Source organism: Elephantulus edwardii, unplaced genomic scaffold (assembly GCF_000299155.1).
Source record: "Elephantulus edwardii isolate Elephantulus edwardi_28Jun2011 unplaced genomic scaffold, EleEdw1.0 scaffold00024, whole genome shotgun sequence".
Taxonomy (NCBI): Eukaryota; Metazoa; Chordata; class Mammalia; order Macroscelidea; family Macroscelididae; genus Elephantulus; species Elephantulus edwardii.
In genome coordinates, this window is record NW_006399774.1 from 6,536,493 (window position 1) to 6,549,847 (window position 13,355).

General features: G+C 46.5%; 1 protein-coding gene across 1 annotated transcript in view; it reads right to left on the minus strand.

Moving 5' to 3' along the window:
- The window catches only part of CNKSR3 (CNKSR family member 3), a 144,300-nt gene that overhangs the window by 26,659 nt on the left and 104,286 nt on the right, over window positions 1-13,355 (minus strand). Inside the window, exons 5-6 of the mRNA XM_006882751.1 lie at window positions 6,774-6,815; window positions 1,753-1,872 (exon numbers count right to left, since the gene is read on the minus strand). Of these exons, the coding sequence (XP_006882813.1) occupies window positions 1,753-1,872; window positions 6,774-6,815 (162 nt within the window). The remainder of the gene's footprint in view (window positions 1-1,752; window positions 1,873-6,773; window positions 6,816-13,355) is intronic.

Below are 13,355 nucleotides of genomic sequence, written 5' to 3' on the forward strand. Positions count from 1 at the left end.
AGAGATACATGATTAGGTGTTATTTTCATGACAGGATCCAGAATGAAGGCTGCATAGTGGAGTGGACTTGAAGGGGGAGGGATTGTATACCAATGAAAGATTTTTTTCTTTTACTTGTCAAAGAAAAGAGTGAAGTGGGGGGAGGGGGGTCACTGGGAGAAAAGTGCAACAATGAATGAATGGAAATCCAAAGTCTCTGTAAATTTTCATTAAAATTAATAATAAAATTTTTTTTAAAGGCAGCAGCAAAGGCACATTCAGAGGAGAAGGAAAGTTAAGACCAAGGACCCTCCACGTTACCCGTGATAACCAGTGGCTCTATCAGGAGAGGCCAGCCCTTGGAGGAGGTTAAGGCCAGGAAAGCAGAGGGCTGGCAAAAGGGAGGAAGCATCTCAGCGAGGTGGCTGACAGAGTGACCGCAGCATTGGGTCTGGGCACAGCACAGAGCGGAGGACTGGTGCAGGACCACGCAGTGCTGCTGGGCAGAGGGAACCCATGAGGCACAGCGGACTCCAGGGCACCAACAACAACAATCACAGCATCCCTGGGGACAACAGCGGTGGGGAGCAAATGCTTAACTACCGGCCAAGAGGTTAGTGGTTCGAGCCCTCCTGAAAACCCTCTGATGAAGTTCTACTCCACACACAGGTCACCACAAGCAGAAACAACTCAGTGGGAACTAACCACAAACAGGGCAGCCACTATTCTCTTCTGACTCATGAAGAGACCGACAGGTAAACCGGGGGAGTCACCTGGACGCTGGGTTTACCCAACTTGCTTCTCTCTGGCTCAAAGGCTCTACCCCTAACCTAATCATTGGCCCCAAAACTCCCACTTTTAAATTTCAGCAAAGGAATGATGCAGCGGGCATGGGCATCTGGGCTCCGTGTGATCACCCATACGCTTTCTCAGGGCCTGACTGGGTACAGTTCACAGTTCATAGTTCACACAGCCCAGGACTCCTGACTAAGGGGCAGTGAACCACTCTGAAGAAAGCACACAATGCCTTCAACCAGCCCCATCCCACCTCCTCCCTGTGGGCTAATACAGACACTCTGCACAGATGCTGGTTATTTCCCCCTCAGAAACCATCTTTGCTATTTTGTGCCGATGTTTTCTATCTTGCACTGAGAAATCCTAAAAATAAAACTGGTAAGACAGTTCCTTCTAGACGTGAGTGCACAGTTTTAAAGCTGTATTTCTTTTTATACCCTGAAGACAGAAAACACATCAACGGAGCTCAAGGTGGCAAGAACCTGACTACAAAATGGGGGCCTCCCCCCAAGGCCAAGCCCATGGACACCGAGCTGATGCTTACTCCTGTGACCTCTGTCGGGTTTCTGAGGCCACACGTCTAAACGGGAGACTGCCTGTCTTCTCCCAGGGAGCGGCTAGATTCAAGTTTCTGCTCCTTTTGTTAGCAACCCAATAGTTGACCTAATACACCATTGTCATGGGTGTTGTGTTGTGTGCCATCGAGTCAGAATTGACCCTTCAGCGAGTTTTTGGAGGTACCTAATTGCACAGGAGGAGATTACCCATCATTCTCCCTCGGAGCATCTGGTGGATTTGAACCGCATGCCTTCGGGACAGCAGCACTACTCCTTACCAGTAGGCCACCAGAACTCCCTTTAATGAAGACACTGCATTTTCCTCACAATTCTAGGGGAAGTAACGTAGAATTTGAAGGAGCAGAAGAAAAGCACTGTGCTGTGTGTTGTGACCAGAAAAGAACCCCTGGTCAGCTCTTACCAGGCCTTCCCCGGGTTTAATGTTTGGCAGGTGGACCTCCTCCAGACACGCACACTGGCTCATGACAGAATCTGCCGTAGAGCGGATTGTTTTGTCACAGATGCCATTTAAAACCTTGACCTAGAATTGGAAAAGAAGGTTCAATCATTAACAAGATTCATCTGAAGCGGAGTTAAAGCTACACACTTCACCTGTATCTCTGGACACGGGTGGCAAGCGTTTGGACAAGAGCGCTCAGCGAGGCGTGGTGTTTCACGCCGCATTTGCTCTTTGTGGGTGTCACGCTGCTCAGGCAGCTTTGTTCCGAAGAAGCCTTTTCCCCACCGCTGAGTACACAGCACAGGCACCAAGCGCCTTCAGCAGATACAGCACAGCATCTATTCCCAGGCACCTGAACGGCTGCTAGGTCAGCACTCACATTCTCTGAACACCAAACACTGACGAGGTAAACAGTTTTCTTTCTGGCTGCACCTCTTGTTGGACATTCAGAGATTATTTTTACTTCAGCACAAGCTTAGGTTTACAGAAGCCTTGTGCAAAAAGGACAAAGAGTGCCCAGACCCTGCCCTCTTGTTACACACTGTGCCAACAGCAGCATCTCATCTGAGTGTGAAATGTTGCTTACAATGGATCAACCATTGGACACATTCTTATGAGCTGAAGTTTGTCATTTTCATCGGGGTTCACGCTGAATGTTGTAAAGTCTCATGGGACGGTCCTGTGTCTGTCACTGAGTGTCGCCCACGGTGGCGTAGGGCTGCTTGTCGTACGCTGATGGAGACACACAGCAGCACTGCAGAACAAAGCAGAGCCTCCCCGAGTGCTTCCCACGCTGCAGTCTTGACAGAAGCTCACCCACAGGTCTTTTGTCCGGTGGAGCCACTGGTGGATCCAAACCAATGACCTTTTGGTTAGCAGCCATGTGTTTAACCTCTGCAGCACCACAGCTCCTACAATATTTTCACTCCCATAACAATCACCAGTGTGTAGTGAGTTACATGTACGGCTGCTGAAATAAAAGCATCATGGCGCCAATCTACAGGAAAAGGTGAACAGTTTCCTCCATGGAGATTTAAAGCCTGCGAAAGCTAACACAGGGCTGCCATGAGGACAAACTGACCCGAGGGCAGTGGGTGTGGGTCAGCTCAGTGCCATCAGGTCAGAACCAACTCACAGCGTACTCTCTGGTGGGTTTTCGGAAGTTGTAGATCGCACGGGAAGAGACTGCCCATCTTTCTCGCACGGAGCAGCTCGTGGATTCAAACTGCTTGTCTGTGGGTTGGCAGCGCCATCCCTTATCCATTATACTACTATCTCCTACTTACCTCTCCCCCTGTCCCAAGGATGCCTGGTATCCACTGATCTTTCTGTCTTAGTGCTGTTGTTATGTGTCCCTGAGCTGCCTGTGACTCACAGAGACCCTGTCGACAATAGCTCTCAACTCTGCCCTCTCTAGAACCTGTCTCACTGACTTCGACGCACCTCACCCCACTGCCCGTTATATGACAACCCATCTCATCCGGGGTCTTCCTCTCCTGTCCTATCCCTCCACTCGTCCAAGCATGATGTCTTTCTTCTAGAGCTGGTCCCTCCTGGACATGGGCTCAAAGTATGTAAGATGGATCTTCAAAACCCTTGCCTCCAAGGAGAAACTTGGCTTCACCCTCTGTAAAACAGGCCTGTTTCTTCTCCTGGTAGTCCATGGTATGTTCAATACTATTCTCCAGCACCACAACTCAAAGGCATGGGTTCTTCTTCTGCCACCCTTAGTCACTGCCGAGCTCTCTGATGGACAACAAGCCACTGTGAAGACCATGGCCCAGATCGGGTGTACCTTAGTCTCTAGACTGACATCATTGCTCTTTAGCACCTTGGAGAGATCCCTCACAGAAGACTTCCCCAATGCAATTTGTCTTGATTTCTTGACTGCTGGTGCTAAGAATATTGATTGTGGAGCTGAGCAAACTCCATAAAAAGAAGGATAAATCTAGGAAACTCTGTCACGATAGATTTCTCTTTTCCAGAACATCGCACAGGGCTCTGGTGGCCTAATGAGTAAGGAGCTGCACTGACAATCCAAAGCTACGTGGTTCAAATCCACCAGCGATCTCTTCCGTGCAATTTACACCCTGGTGGAGGGCCAGCTATGAGTCAGTTGTGACTCGTTGGCATGGAACAACAATAACAACAGGACTCACATGGTTGAACTTAACAGATGTAGCCTTTTCAGAGAGACTTCCTTCAATCAGCAAAGCACATTTAAGATTTCTCTATGTCTTTTCATGATTCATTTCTTTTTTATCAGGAAAACATTCTATTATATGATGGTATCACAGTTTTGTTTATCCACTTAATGAGCAGAAGCTAGCTTGGCTGTGTCCAATTTGGGGCAATTATGAAGAAAGCTGGTTTACATTCGTCTGCAGGCTTTGGTTTAAGTTTCCAGCCCATTTCAGTGAATGCCTAGAAGTGTGGTTGCTGGCTCTGATGGTTAAGATTATGTTTAAGAAACTGCCCAACTGCCTTCCAAAGGGGTCGGCCCACTGGTCATTCCCATGAGCAATCAATGAGAGTCCCTATTGTCACATTCTGGACAACACTGTATGTTGTCAGTATTCTAAATTTAGCCATACTAACAGGTATGCAGTAGCATCTCACTGATTTTATCTACTATATGTTAATACCATATATCAAGAACCTCTCTGGAGTGCTAAAGAGCAACAACATCACTTCAGAGACTAAGGTGTGCCTGACCCAGGCCATGGTCTTTTCAGTCGCTTGCTATACAACTTGAGAGCTGTACAATGAATAAAGATGCAAGAAGAATCAATGCCTTTGAGCTCACTGGAGAAGAGTATTGAACATACCGTGAATTGCCAAGAGAACAAACAGATCTGTCCTGGAGAGGGTGAAACCAGTTTGCTCCTTGGAGGCAAGGATTTTGAAGCTCCATCTCACATACTTTGGGCACGTGGCCAGGAAGGACCTATCTTTGGAGGAGGACATCAGGATGACCCTACATAAAATGGACTGACACAGTGACTGTGGCAATGGAGCAGGTATGCCAGAGATGGTGTGATTGGCTGGAGATAGGGTAAGACTCAGAGCCATTGTGCACAGGGTCACTAAACACTGTAGTCAACCTGATGGCACATAACAGTAGCAGCATGTGATTTGAAACATCTTTTTACACACTTACATGCCGTCTGGGTACTTCTTTGGTAAGGTGTTCAGATTTCTGCCCAGTTTTAGTTGGAGGTTTTGTTTGGTGGGGTTTTTTTTGTTTTGTTTTCCCTTGTTTGGGCATTGGTTTTCCTCATTTTTTGAGTTCTTTGTGTATATTGGATCAAGTCCTTTTTAAAATATGTGTTTTGCAAACACTTTCTCCCAGTCTTTAGTTTGTCTTCTCATTCTTTTAAGAGTATCTTTTACAAAGCAGAAGTGCTGACTTTTAAAGAGGGGCAATTTAGCATTGTCTTCTTCCTTGAGATATGATTTTGGCATCCTATCAAAAATAAGTGTTGCATCGAAAACTCACTGCCGATACCATGGTCCCTTTGATTTTGTCCCGTGTCATCTTCAACAAGGGGTTTTCACATTTTACATACAGGTCTATAATCTGTTTCATGCTTACTCACACTCTCCAAATGCCAAAAACATCAGCGAGGCAAATTTCTAAACGCGGATTCCTTTGGCACAGTTTCCACTGCAAGTCACGGTGGTGGCATGCAGCGAGGTGGACCAGATCCACCCGACCTTTCCAAATGAAACTGCCAAAGGAATCAGGAAATTCCAAAGAGTGATTGGTTTTTCCAAGGGCGAGAATCTAAGAAGTGACACTTTTCAAATTCTTCCAAGTTGCTGAGCCTCCCTATTTATGGAAAACATATTTATAGCTGTTTCATCGCAAAAGTCCTCCACATCAGGGGGAGGAAGGGCTTATCGAGAGCACACAGCCTGGCTGACGTCGGAGGGAGGAAGCAATGATGCAGAGGCTCTCGAAACAGGCGCTGTGCATCCCACCGCCAGTGCTGGGTTTTGCCAAGAATTTTTTTTTTTAAATCAAAATGATCCGTAAGTCAAATTTTCAGGTCAGATTAACCCTTGATCAGCGTGCAAGGTTGTAATTTAAGTGTAACTGTACCCTGACAAAGCGTGTGGTGGGAAAAAGACAGAAAGCAGCTGTCAACCCTGAACTCAATTGTGACTGCTGAGGACCCTGCAAGGTGGGGCAGAGCTGCTCCGAGCAGATCCAAAGCTGTAAATCTCTTAGGTAACAGGTTACCACCTCATCGACCGGAGACCGGCTGGTGGGTTCCAATCATAGCCCAGTGCTTTAGCCTCTGTGCTACCACGACTCTCCAAAGACAAAGACCAGTGCACCTCAATTACACAAAGGCATGGAAAAAAAGGAACTTACGCAATGTTATTCAAAATGGGTGACCCTGGAGGACATTATGCTGAGTGAAATATCTCAGTCACAAAAGGACAAATACTGCATGGTGCCACTGCTGTAAAACAAGACTGACATCAGAGTTAGGGGGAGACTGAGAAAGATGGGTTCAATAATGTATACTGCATTGAAACAGATGAGGGAGGGAACTGTTTAAAAGGGATATGTGATTAGGTATTATTGTCATTACAGAAGTCCAGAGCAAAGGCTGCATGGTGGAGTGGACTTGGGGGGAGGGACTATAAAACAATGAAAGAATTTTTCTTTTACTTTTCAAAGAGAAGTGCAAACTAGGGGGAGGGAGGAGTGGGCAGGGAGAAGAGTGCACCAATGAATGAGTGGAAATCCTCAGTCTCTGTAAACTTACATTAAAATTAATAATTATAAAAAATTACACAAAGACACTTCTATGCGTGTTAGTCTGTTACATAATGTTTCATGCAAATTAACAGAAACAATGCCCAAAATACAGCCTGAAACAGTTTGCCACAGTGCATCGGCTTCAATAAATGTGAACCCCAATACCATTAGAAAGAGAATTTTACAGTAACAGAGAAAATATACTTACAACAGTTAAAACTTTATCTTCCATTTCAGCCACAAGGCAATCCTAAAGCAAGGGAAGAAAAAAAAAATTAGAATTATATATACCGGCTAAGTGTTCACACCTGGCCAGCTTGGCTCTAAATAATTCTTCCTGAAAGAAGGTTCCTCATTTTTATAATTTGAAAACACGTATGTGAGACAGTTTCAACATTTTTTAAAATACAAACCTTACTTTCATTCTTCCCCATGATTTTGGGGGGGGGGGCAGGGAATAGGGCCCCTAACATGTAGGGGATAGAGGTTCTAGGAACAGGATGTCAGCTGTCATCTCCTTGACAACCAAACGCATCATCACTGGGCTGAAGATCACAGGAGCCCTGCTCCTGGCGACCCCACGTGGTTCAGAGCAGCACTGTGAGTCAAAGGCCTTCTTCAAGTAGACTGCCAGGACTTTCTACCGAGCTGCCTCTGGAATCTCCAACCTTTCACTCAACAATTTGAGTGTATTAACCATGTGCACTACCCGGGGAGGTGTGGGGGGGGGAGAACCAAAACAAACCCCTTAAGTTCCAACAAACAAAACAAGTCCGTCGGCATCAAGTTCCCCGTGACTCGCAGCAAACCTAGAGAACTGCCTTGTGGGGTTCAAGGTCATCAAGCCTTACAGAAGCAGACTGCCACATCTTGCTCCCACACAACGGCTTGAGGGTTCGAATCAGAACCTTTCAGTTCGCAGCCCGGCACTCTAGCACCAGGGCACCTTCCTCAGAAGCTCATGGCTCATTTAAATGACAAGGTTCAGCCAGTTGAAGACAGCAAAGAATGCTGAAAAGTTTACATCATATCAGGCCCCAAGCAGCTGCGGGGCAAGAGTTCATGGAAAAGTAAGTATCTGAGCACCAGAGGGTTGTGAGAGTGCCCCCCGACCCCCCACCCCCACCCCACCACCTCCCTGAGCAGAGCGGGGCCTGAGAAAAAGGGAGGGAACAGCATTATTTCTCTCTTATGGCCCTGCCCTGTTCTTCCCCTATTCAAGGGGCAGCATTCACTGCAAGAAATCCAGTCTGCAGAGCTTTTGTTTTGCAAATCTAGATGCAAGGGAACTCTGGTGGCTTAGTGTTAAGGAGTTGGACTACCAACCCAAAGGCAGACAGTTCTAATCCACCAGTTGCTCTGCAGAAGAAATATGGGCAATCTCCTCCTGTGCGATTTACTGCCCCTGAAAACCCACTGGAGGGTCAGCTGTCAGTGGATTCCGACTCGACAGCAAACAACAGATACAAGGGAGTTCTGGTGGCAGAGTCTCTAAGGAGCTGTCCTGCTGACCCAAGTGTAGGGCCTCTCTGGAGGTTCAAACCCACCAGTAGCTCCACAGGACAAAGATGGGAAATTTTAGGCCATAAAGAGTTGTGCAGTTAACCCAAAGGCGGCACATCAGGGCAGCTCCAGTCCACCAGCGTGTCTCCCTGGAAGAAAGATGGGCAATCTTGCCCCTTGTAATTTACAGCCTCTGAAAATCTGTTCAAAGGTCAGTTCCTACTTGATGGCTGGGAGAGTGAGTGAGATGCATCACAGAACTAACATTCAACAACTGTCCAAACCTTCCAGTCATAAGCCAGAAAAGTCTAAAGATCAAGAAACTTGGCAATGGCTCTTGAACGTGACCCAGGCCCAGCCTCTGAGGCGTGGGCCGCCTAGAAGACTAGATCTCAGACAAGGGCTTGGGTAAACTTAGCCACCAAAGTTTATTTTAAGCACGCAGAGATTAAATCGGAGATCTCAGTCCTTAAGAGATGAAAAAGGTTCAACAAAACATTCATTAACACACTGCCAAAAAGAAAAGAAAAATCTGTGCTTGAGGTATGCTATTGATGACATTAAATAAAGGGCTGGAATGCGAAGCATTGTTTACTCAGCTTAAGAACAAAGGGCCCTGAACACAGTGCCAGCCCAGTGGGCTGACTGGAGGAAACCACCACTGCTCTCCAGAGTGAAAGGGCTGGACTTCCCCGGTGCACCTTCTAGAAGTTTCCGAGGCAGGCGACCACACCTGCACTGCAGATGCTGACGGAGGAAAGTGAGGCTAGCTGGGTCCTTCAGAGCTCATTCAGCCCCAGTGAGGGTTAATCGGTATCCCAAACAAGCATACGCCAGGAAAGTGGGAATTATGAACTGTACGTGAGGAACACACACTTCCTGTAAGATCTGGCAGGCCAAGATTTCTACTTAAATAAAAATGTCATTTGTAGGTTGTTCTCCATACACCATTCTTCTCCGTCCTACAGAGTCCCAGCATGAAGTGACTCCAGGGCATAAACGGAGGCTTAGGCAAGCAGGTACTGGTTTCTAATCTATGGGGTCTATGATATGATTTTATTGTCTTCTTCAATTTCTGTTATTGTCTCTTTGATGAAAACGTTAGGCAGATTAAACACTGTACTTCATTAATTAAAGTAACGTACTCTAGGTGAGGACGCACAGGACAGGAAAGGGTTCAGGTCTGCTGTTCACAGGGTCGCTGGGAGTCATCGTCAACTCAGTGGCATCTAACAACGGCAGTCTTACAGTTAATGTCATACAAATATGTGTGAGTGATCAAATGCAATAGTGATGACCATGTTTCTAAAGTTAAATGTGGATGAGTGACTGTGTGACAACCCAATGAACATGATTTGTAAAACGTCTAGTCAAATAAAAAAAAAACTTTTTTAGAGATTTAATTCGTGAGCTTATTTATTTGCCACACATCGATTTTTTTTAAAAAAATTCTTTTTCACGGGAAACAGTAATAGGTCCCCTATCATTGCTATTCTGCATGATTGCGTCAGAAGTGACTTGGAGCTGACCCCTCCAACAGGTCTCCAGGGGCAGAGAAGGCATGAAAGGAGACAGCCCGTCTTTCATGGCAGGGCTGCTGGTGAATCTGAACCACCTACCTTTGGGATAGTACCACCATTCCTTATCACTGAGCCACCAAACTTCTTGTGTTGTGTTGTGTTGTGTTGTTGCTGTGTCGTTGCTGAGTCAAGTAGGACTCACAGTGACCCTATGAACACAGATTTAAATTCTCTCCTATCCTGTGCCATCCTCAGTATCTCTAACACACCTGACCCCTTGCTGAAGTCATGGTGTCTGTCCATCTTGCAAGGGTCTTCCTCTTGTTCACTGACCCTCCACCTTTCCAACTGACACTCTCTTAGAAGTCTGACAAGAAAAAACACTTTCAAAACTGGCAAAGTCACTTCCTCTTCTGTTGGTAGAAGGCTCCCGTAAACCAGTTGCTGTCCAACTGACTGCAATGCACAGGGGCGCTACGCGAGTCAGAGCAGATACCGGGCTTCGCAGGGTTTTCAACAGCTGTGTTTTGTACAGAGCTCACCGGGTCTTTCTTGCAAGGCACGCAGGGGTGGACTTGAACCTGCAGCCGAGAGCTAACTGTTTGCACCACCAGGGACTCGTGGGTGGTACAGCAGAACAGACACAGAAACAAGCACATAATTTCAGGAAAAGAATCTTGCAGAATAAATATATTCCATATGTTTTAAACTTCTCCATCATCAGGAAATGTATTTTTCTATGCCTAAAATCTGATTTACAGTCAGACTTCAGCTAAGATTGCTATAAAATTCAAATAGTTACAAATCAAACTGTGCCAGCTCTATGCCTAAAATCTGATTTACAGTCAGACTTCAGCTAAGATTGCTATAAAATTCAAATAGTTACGAATCAAACTGTGCCGGCTCATTTCCTAGTAACACCTGACTAGCGGATGCAGATGAATGAAGCCAGAATCATCGCTAGAAAAATATACAGACTTTGGGGCTCATATGTCAGAAAGAAAACCAATATTGTGAGTTTCTGACATTTCACAACAAATCCCCAAATAATAAAGCTCCATCATCCTCTGGAGAACGTCACTCGCAGGAAGGGAGGTCCTGTCCATCCACCAGGGCAAAAAGGCCATGTCACGGGCACACAGATGCTTAAATCAAAGAAGCAGAGACCTGGATGCTTCGATGCATCCAGAAGTCCTCCAAGAAACCTGGGTTCCCTGGAGTGGCAACTGAGCCAACAGGCAAGAAGAGCTGCCCCGTCCCCAAATCATTCAAGTTCATGTGTGAAAGGCCAGGCTTTACCTCCCACCACTGGGGACGTGGGTTCCTACACACATTTCTGCAGACAGGAAGCAGCTGCAGGCGTGACCTCACTCGGTTGGCGTGAAGTCAATGCAAGGGGGGAAAAGAGGTGCTGGAACAAAGTCACCCCTCATGAGTCACTCATGTGGCTGAGAGTCGTGACGTCTGCCGGGCACCTGGATCAGAACAGAGCCCAGTCTGAGTACCAGAGACCCAACTGGGCAACGATCCAGGCTGCCTCAGACTTCACTCCCTGCTTCTCCTCCTTCTTCTGCCTTCACTGACTGAGGAAGCGTGGACAGGTTATTTCACCCCTGTGTCTCCATTTCCTTCTCTGTTAAACGAGGATAAGAGCATGTTGTTGTTGTTGTTGTTGTTGTTGTTGTTGTAAGGTGCCACAGAGTTGAGTACGACTCACAGTGACCCTCTGAACGAAAGATATGACCCCTGTTTTTACCCTGTGCCATCCTCACACTTCCTGACACACAAGAGCCCATTGCAGTGGTCACCATGTCAATCCTCCTGGTGTAGGGTCTTCCTCTCCTTCACCGACCTCCCACCTTTCCCAGCATCATGTCCTTCTCAAAAGAATAGCACCTCCTGGCAATAGGCCCAAAGAAAGTTAGGCAAAGCCTCATCATTCTTGCCCCCAAAGAGCACTCCAGCTGAACCCTCTCCAAGATGTATCTGTTTTGTTCCCTTAGCCGTTCATGGGATGTTAGTGCTCTTCTCCAACACCACATCTCGAAGGCACCAATTCTTTTCCCGTCATCCTTATTCATTGTTCAGCTCTCAGATGCATAGCAAGTGATCAGAAAGAACATGGCCTGAATCAATCACAACTTAAGTCCTCAAACTGACATCCTTACTCCTCAGCTGGAGAGGTCCCTAACTGCAGATTTTTCCAGTGTGTCTCCTTATTTCCTGACTGCTGTTACCAAGGGTGTGAATTTTTTTATTTTTCTTTTTGTATTTTTATTGTATTATTTTTTTTATATGTACCGTCAAATCAGATCTGACTGGTACAGGAGGAGATTGCCCCCTCCTTCTCCAGCAGAGCATCTGGTGGATTTGAACCGCATACCTCTGGGATTGCAGTGCAGTGTCTTACCACTAGGCCAAAGGGTGTTAACTTTTAAGGAAAGCACGTGATACACACATGACTGACTCGCTCGCTCTCACTCGTGCTGAGCTGGACCCAACTCCTAGCTGATTCTCCACTGCGTTTCCAAGGCTGTCACCTGCACAGGAGGAGACTACCCACCTTTCCCTTCCTGAGTAACCGGTGGATCTGGGCTGCCACGGAAAAGTGACCTCCTTTTGGGGCCCACCAAAGTGACCTTTAGATTGGCAGCACAACCCCCGAGGGACTACACCACCCAAGCTCAAAACAAGCCTCATGGAGCCCACTCTGACCCATGGAGACCCCACAGGTGTAGAACTGCTCCGCGGGCTTTCCAGGAGTGATTTTCAAAAGCAGGTCGCAAGGTCTTTCTTCTAAGCACCTGGGGGTGGATTTGAACCACCAACCTTTTTTGGTCAGCAGTCAAGAGCTTAACCATTTATATCACCCAGGTGCCCAAAACCAAGTCAAGGCTCAATCAACAGTCTCTCTCAGTCTTTTCCCTTTCTGCTTCCATGGGTATCTGTCATTCTGTTTCATTTTCTAGGCTTTATATACTGCTCTATTTGTTCCTCATTCCTTCTCATCTCAGACCTCAGGCTCTGCCCATGTTACCATGTCATCTCTTCCCATTAATATCTCTGCTTTTACCTCAGTGCGACATGAGGAGGGGGCTTGAAAACACAGCTCACACAATCCTTTCCCATCTTGGGTTCTTTCCTCCCAAATGACAGCCTTGAAATGGGAAGGGAAGACCTGCCTCAGCCCATCCCTGTCCCAGGTGTCTTCTTAAAAAAGAGTGTGGGGTTTCTACATGGGGGGAAACAAAGCAACTACTATTCTTCAAAATGCAAGCTTTATAAATCACTGCTGGATGACAGGATGCAAAGAAAGGGCTGTGGGGTGGGCGATGCCATTTATTCCATGACAACAAGGGATAAACACACTTGAGTCAACACAATAAAGCCATTCCGTGCATACAATGTGGTTTTACATGCTCAGATTATTCAAACTCCACCTTCCTGTGAGGCTGGCTCCAGCCGCGTGTCTAAAGTTACACTCACCCAAAAAACTTCTGTCCTCTTTCCCTCCTCAACACCTGGCTTATTTTGTATATTTTGATTTTTGATCTTTTTTTCTTTTCTTTGGGCCCCACATGAGATCAGGGAGTTTTTATTCATTCTGGGGTCCCAATATCTATAGCCTTGACACAAACACAGCATGGTGCTTGAGTGCTGGTGATTCTTTTTTTTTTTTATAATTTAGTTTGTTTATTTTTCATTTCAATGAACATCTACAGAGATTTTGGAATTCCATTCATTCATTGTTGCACCCTTCTCCCCGC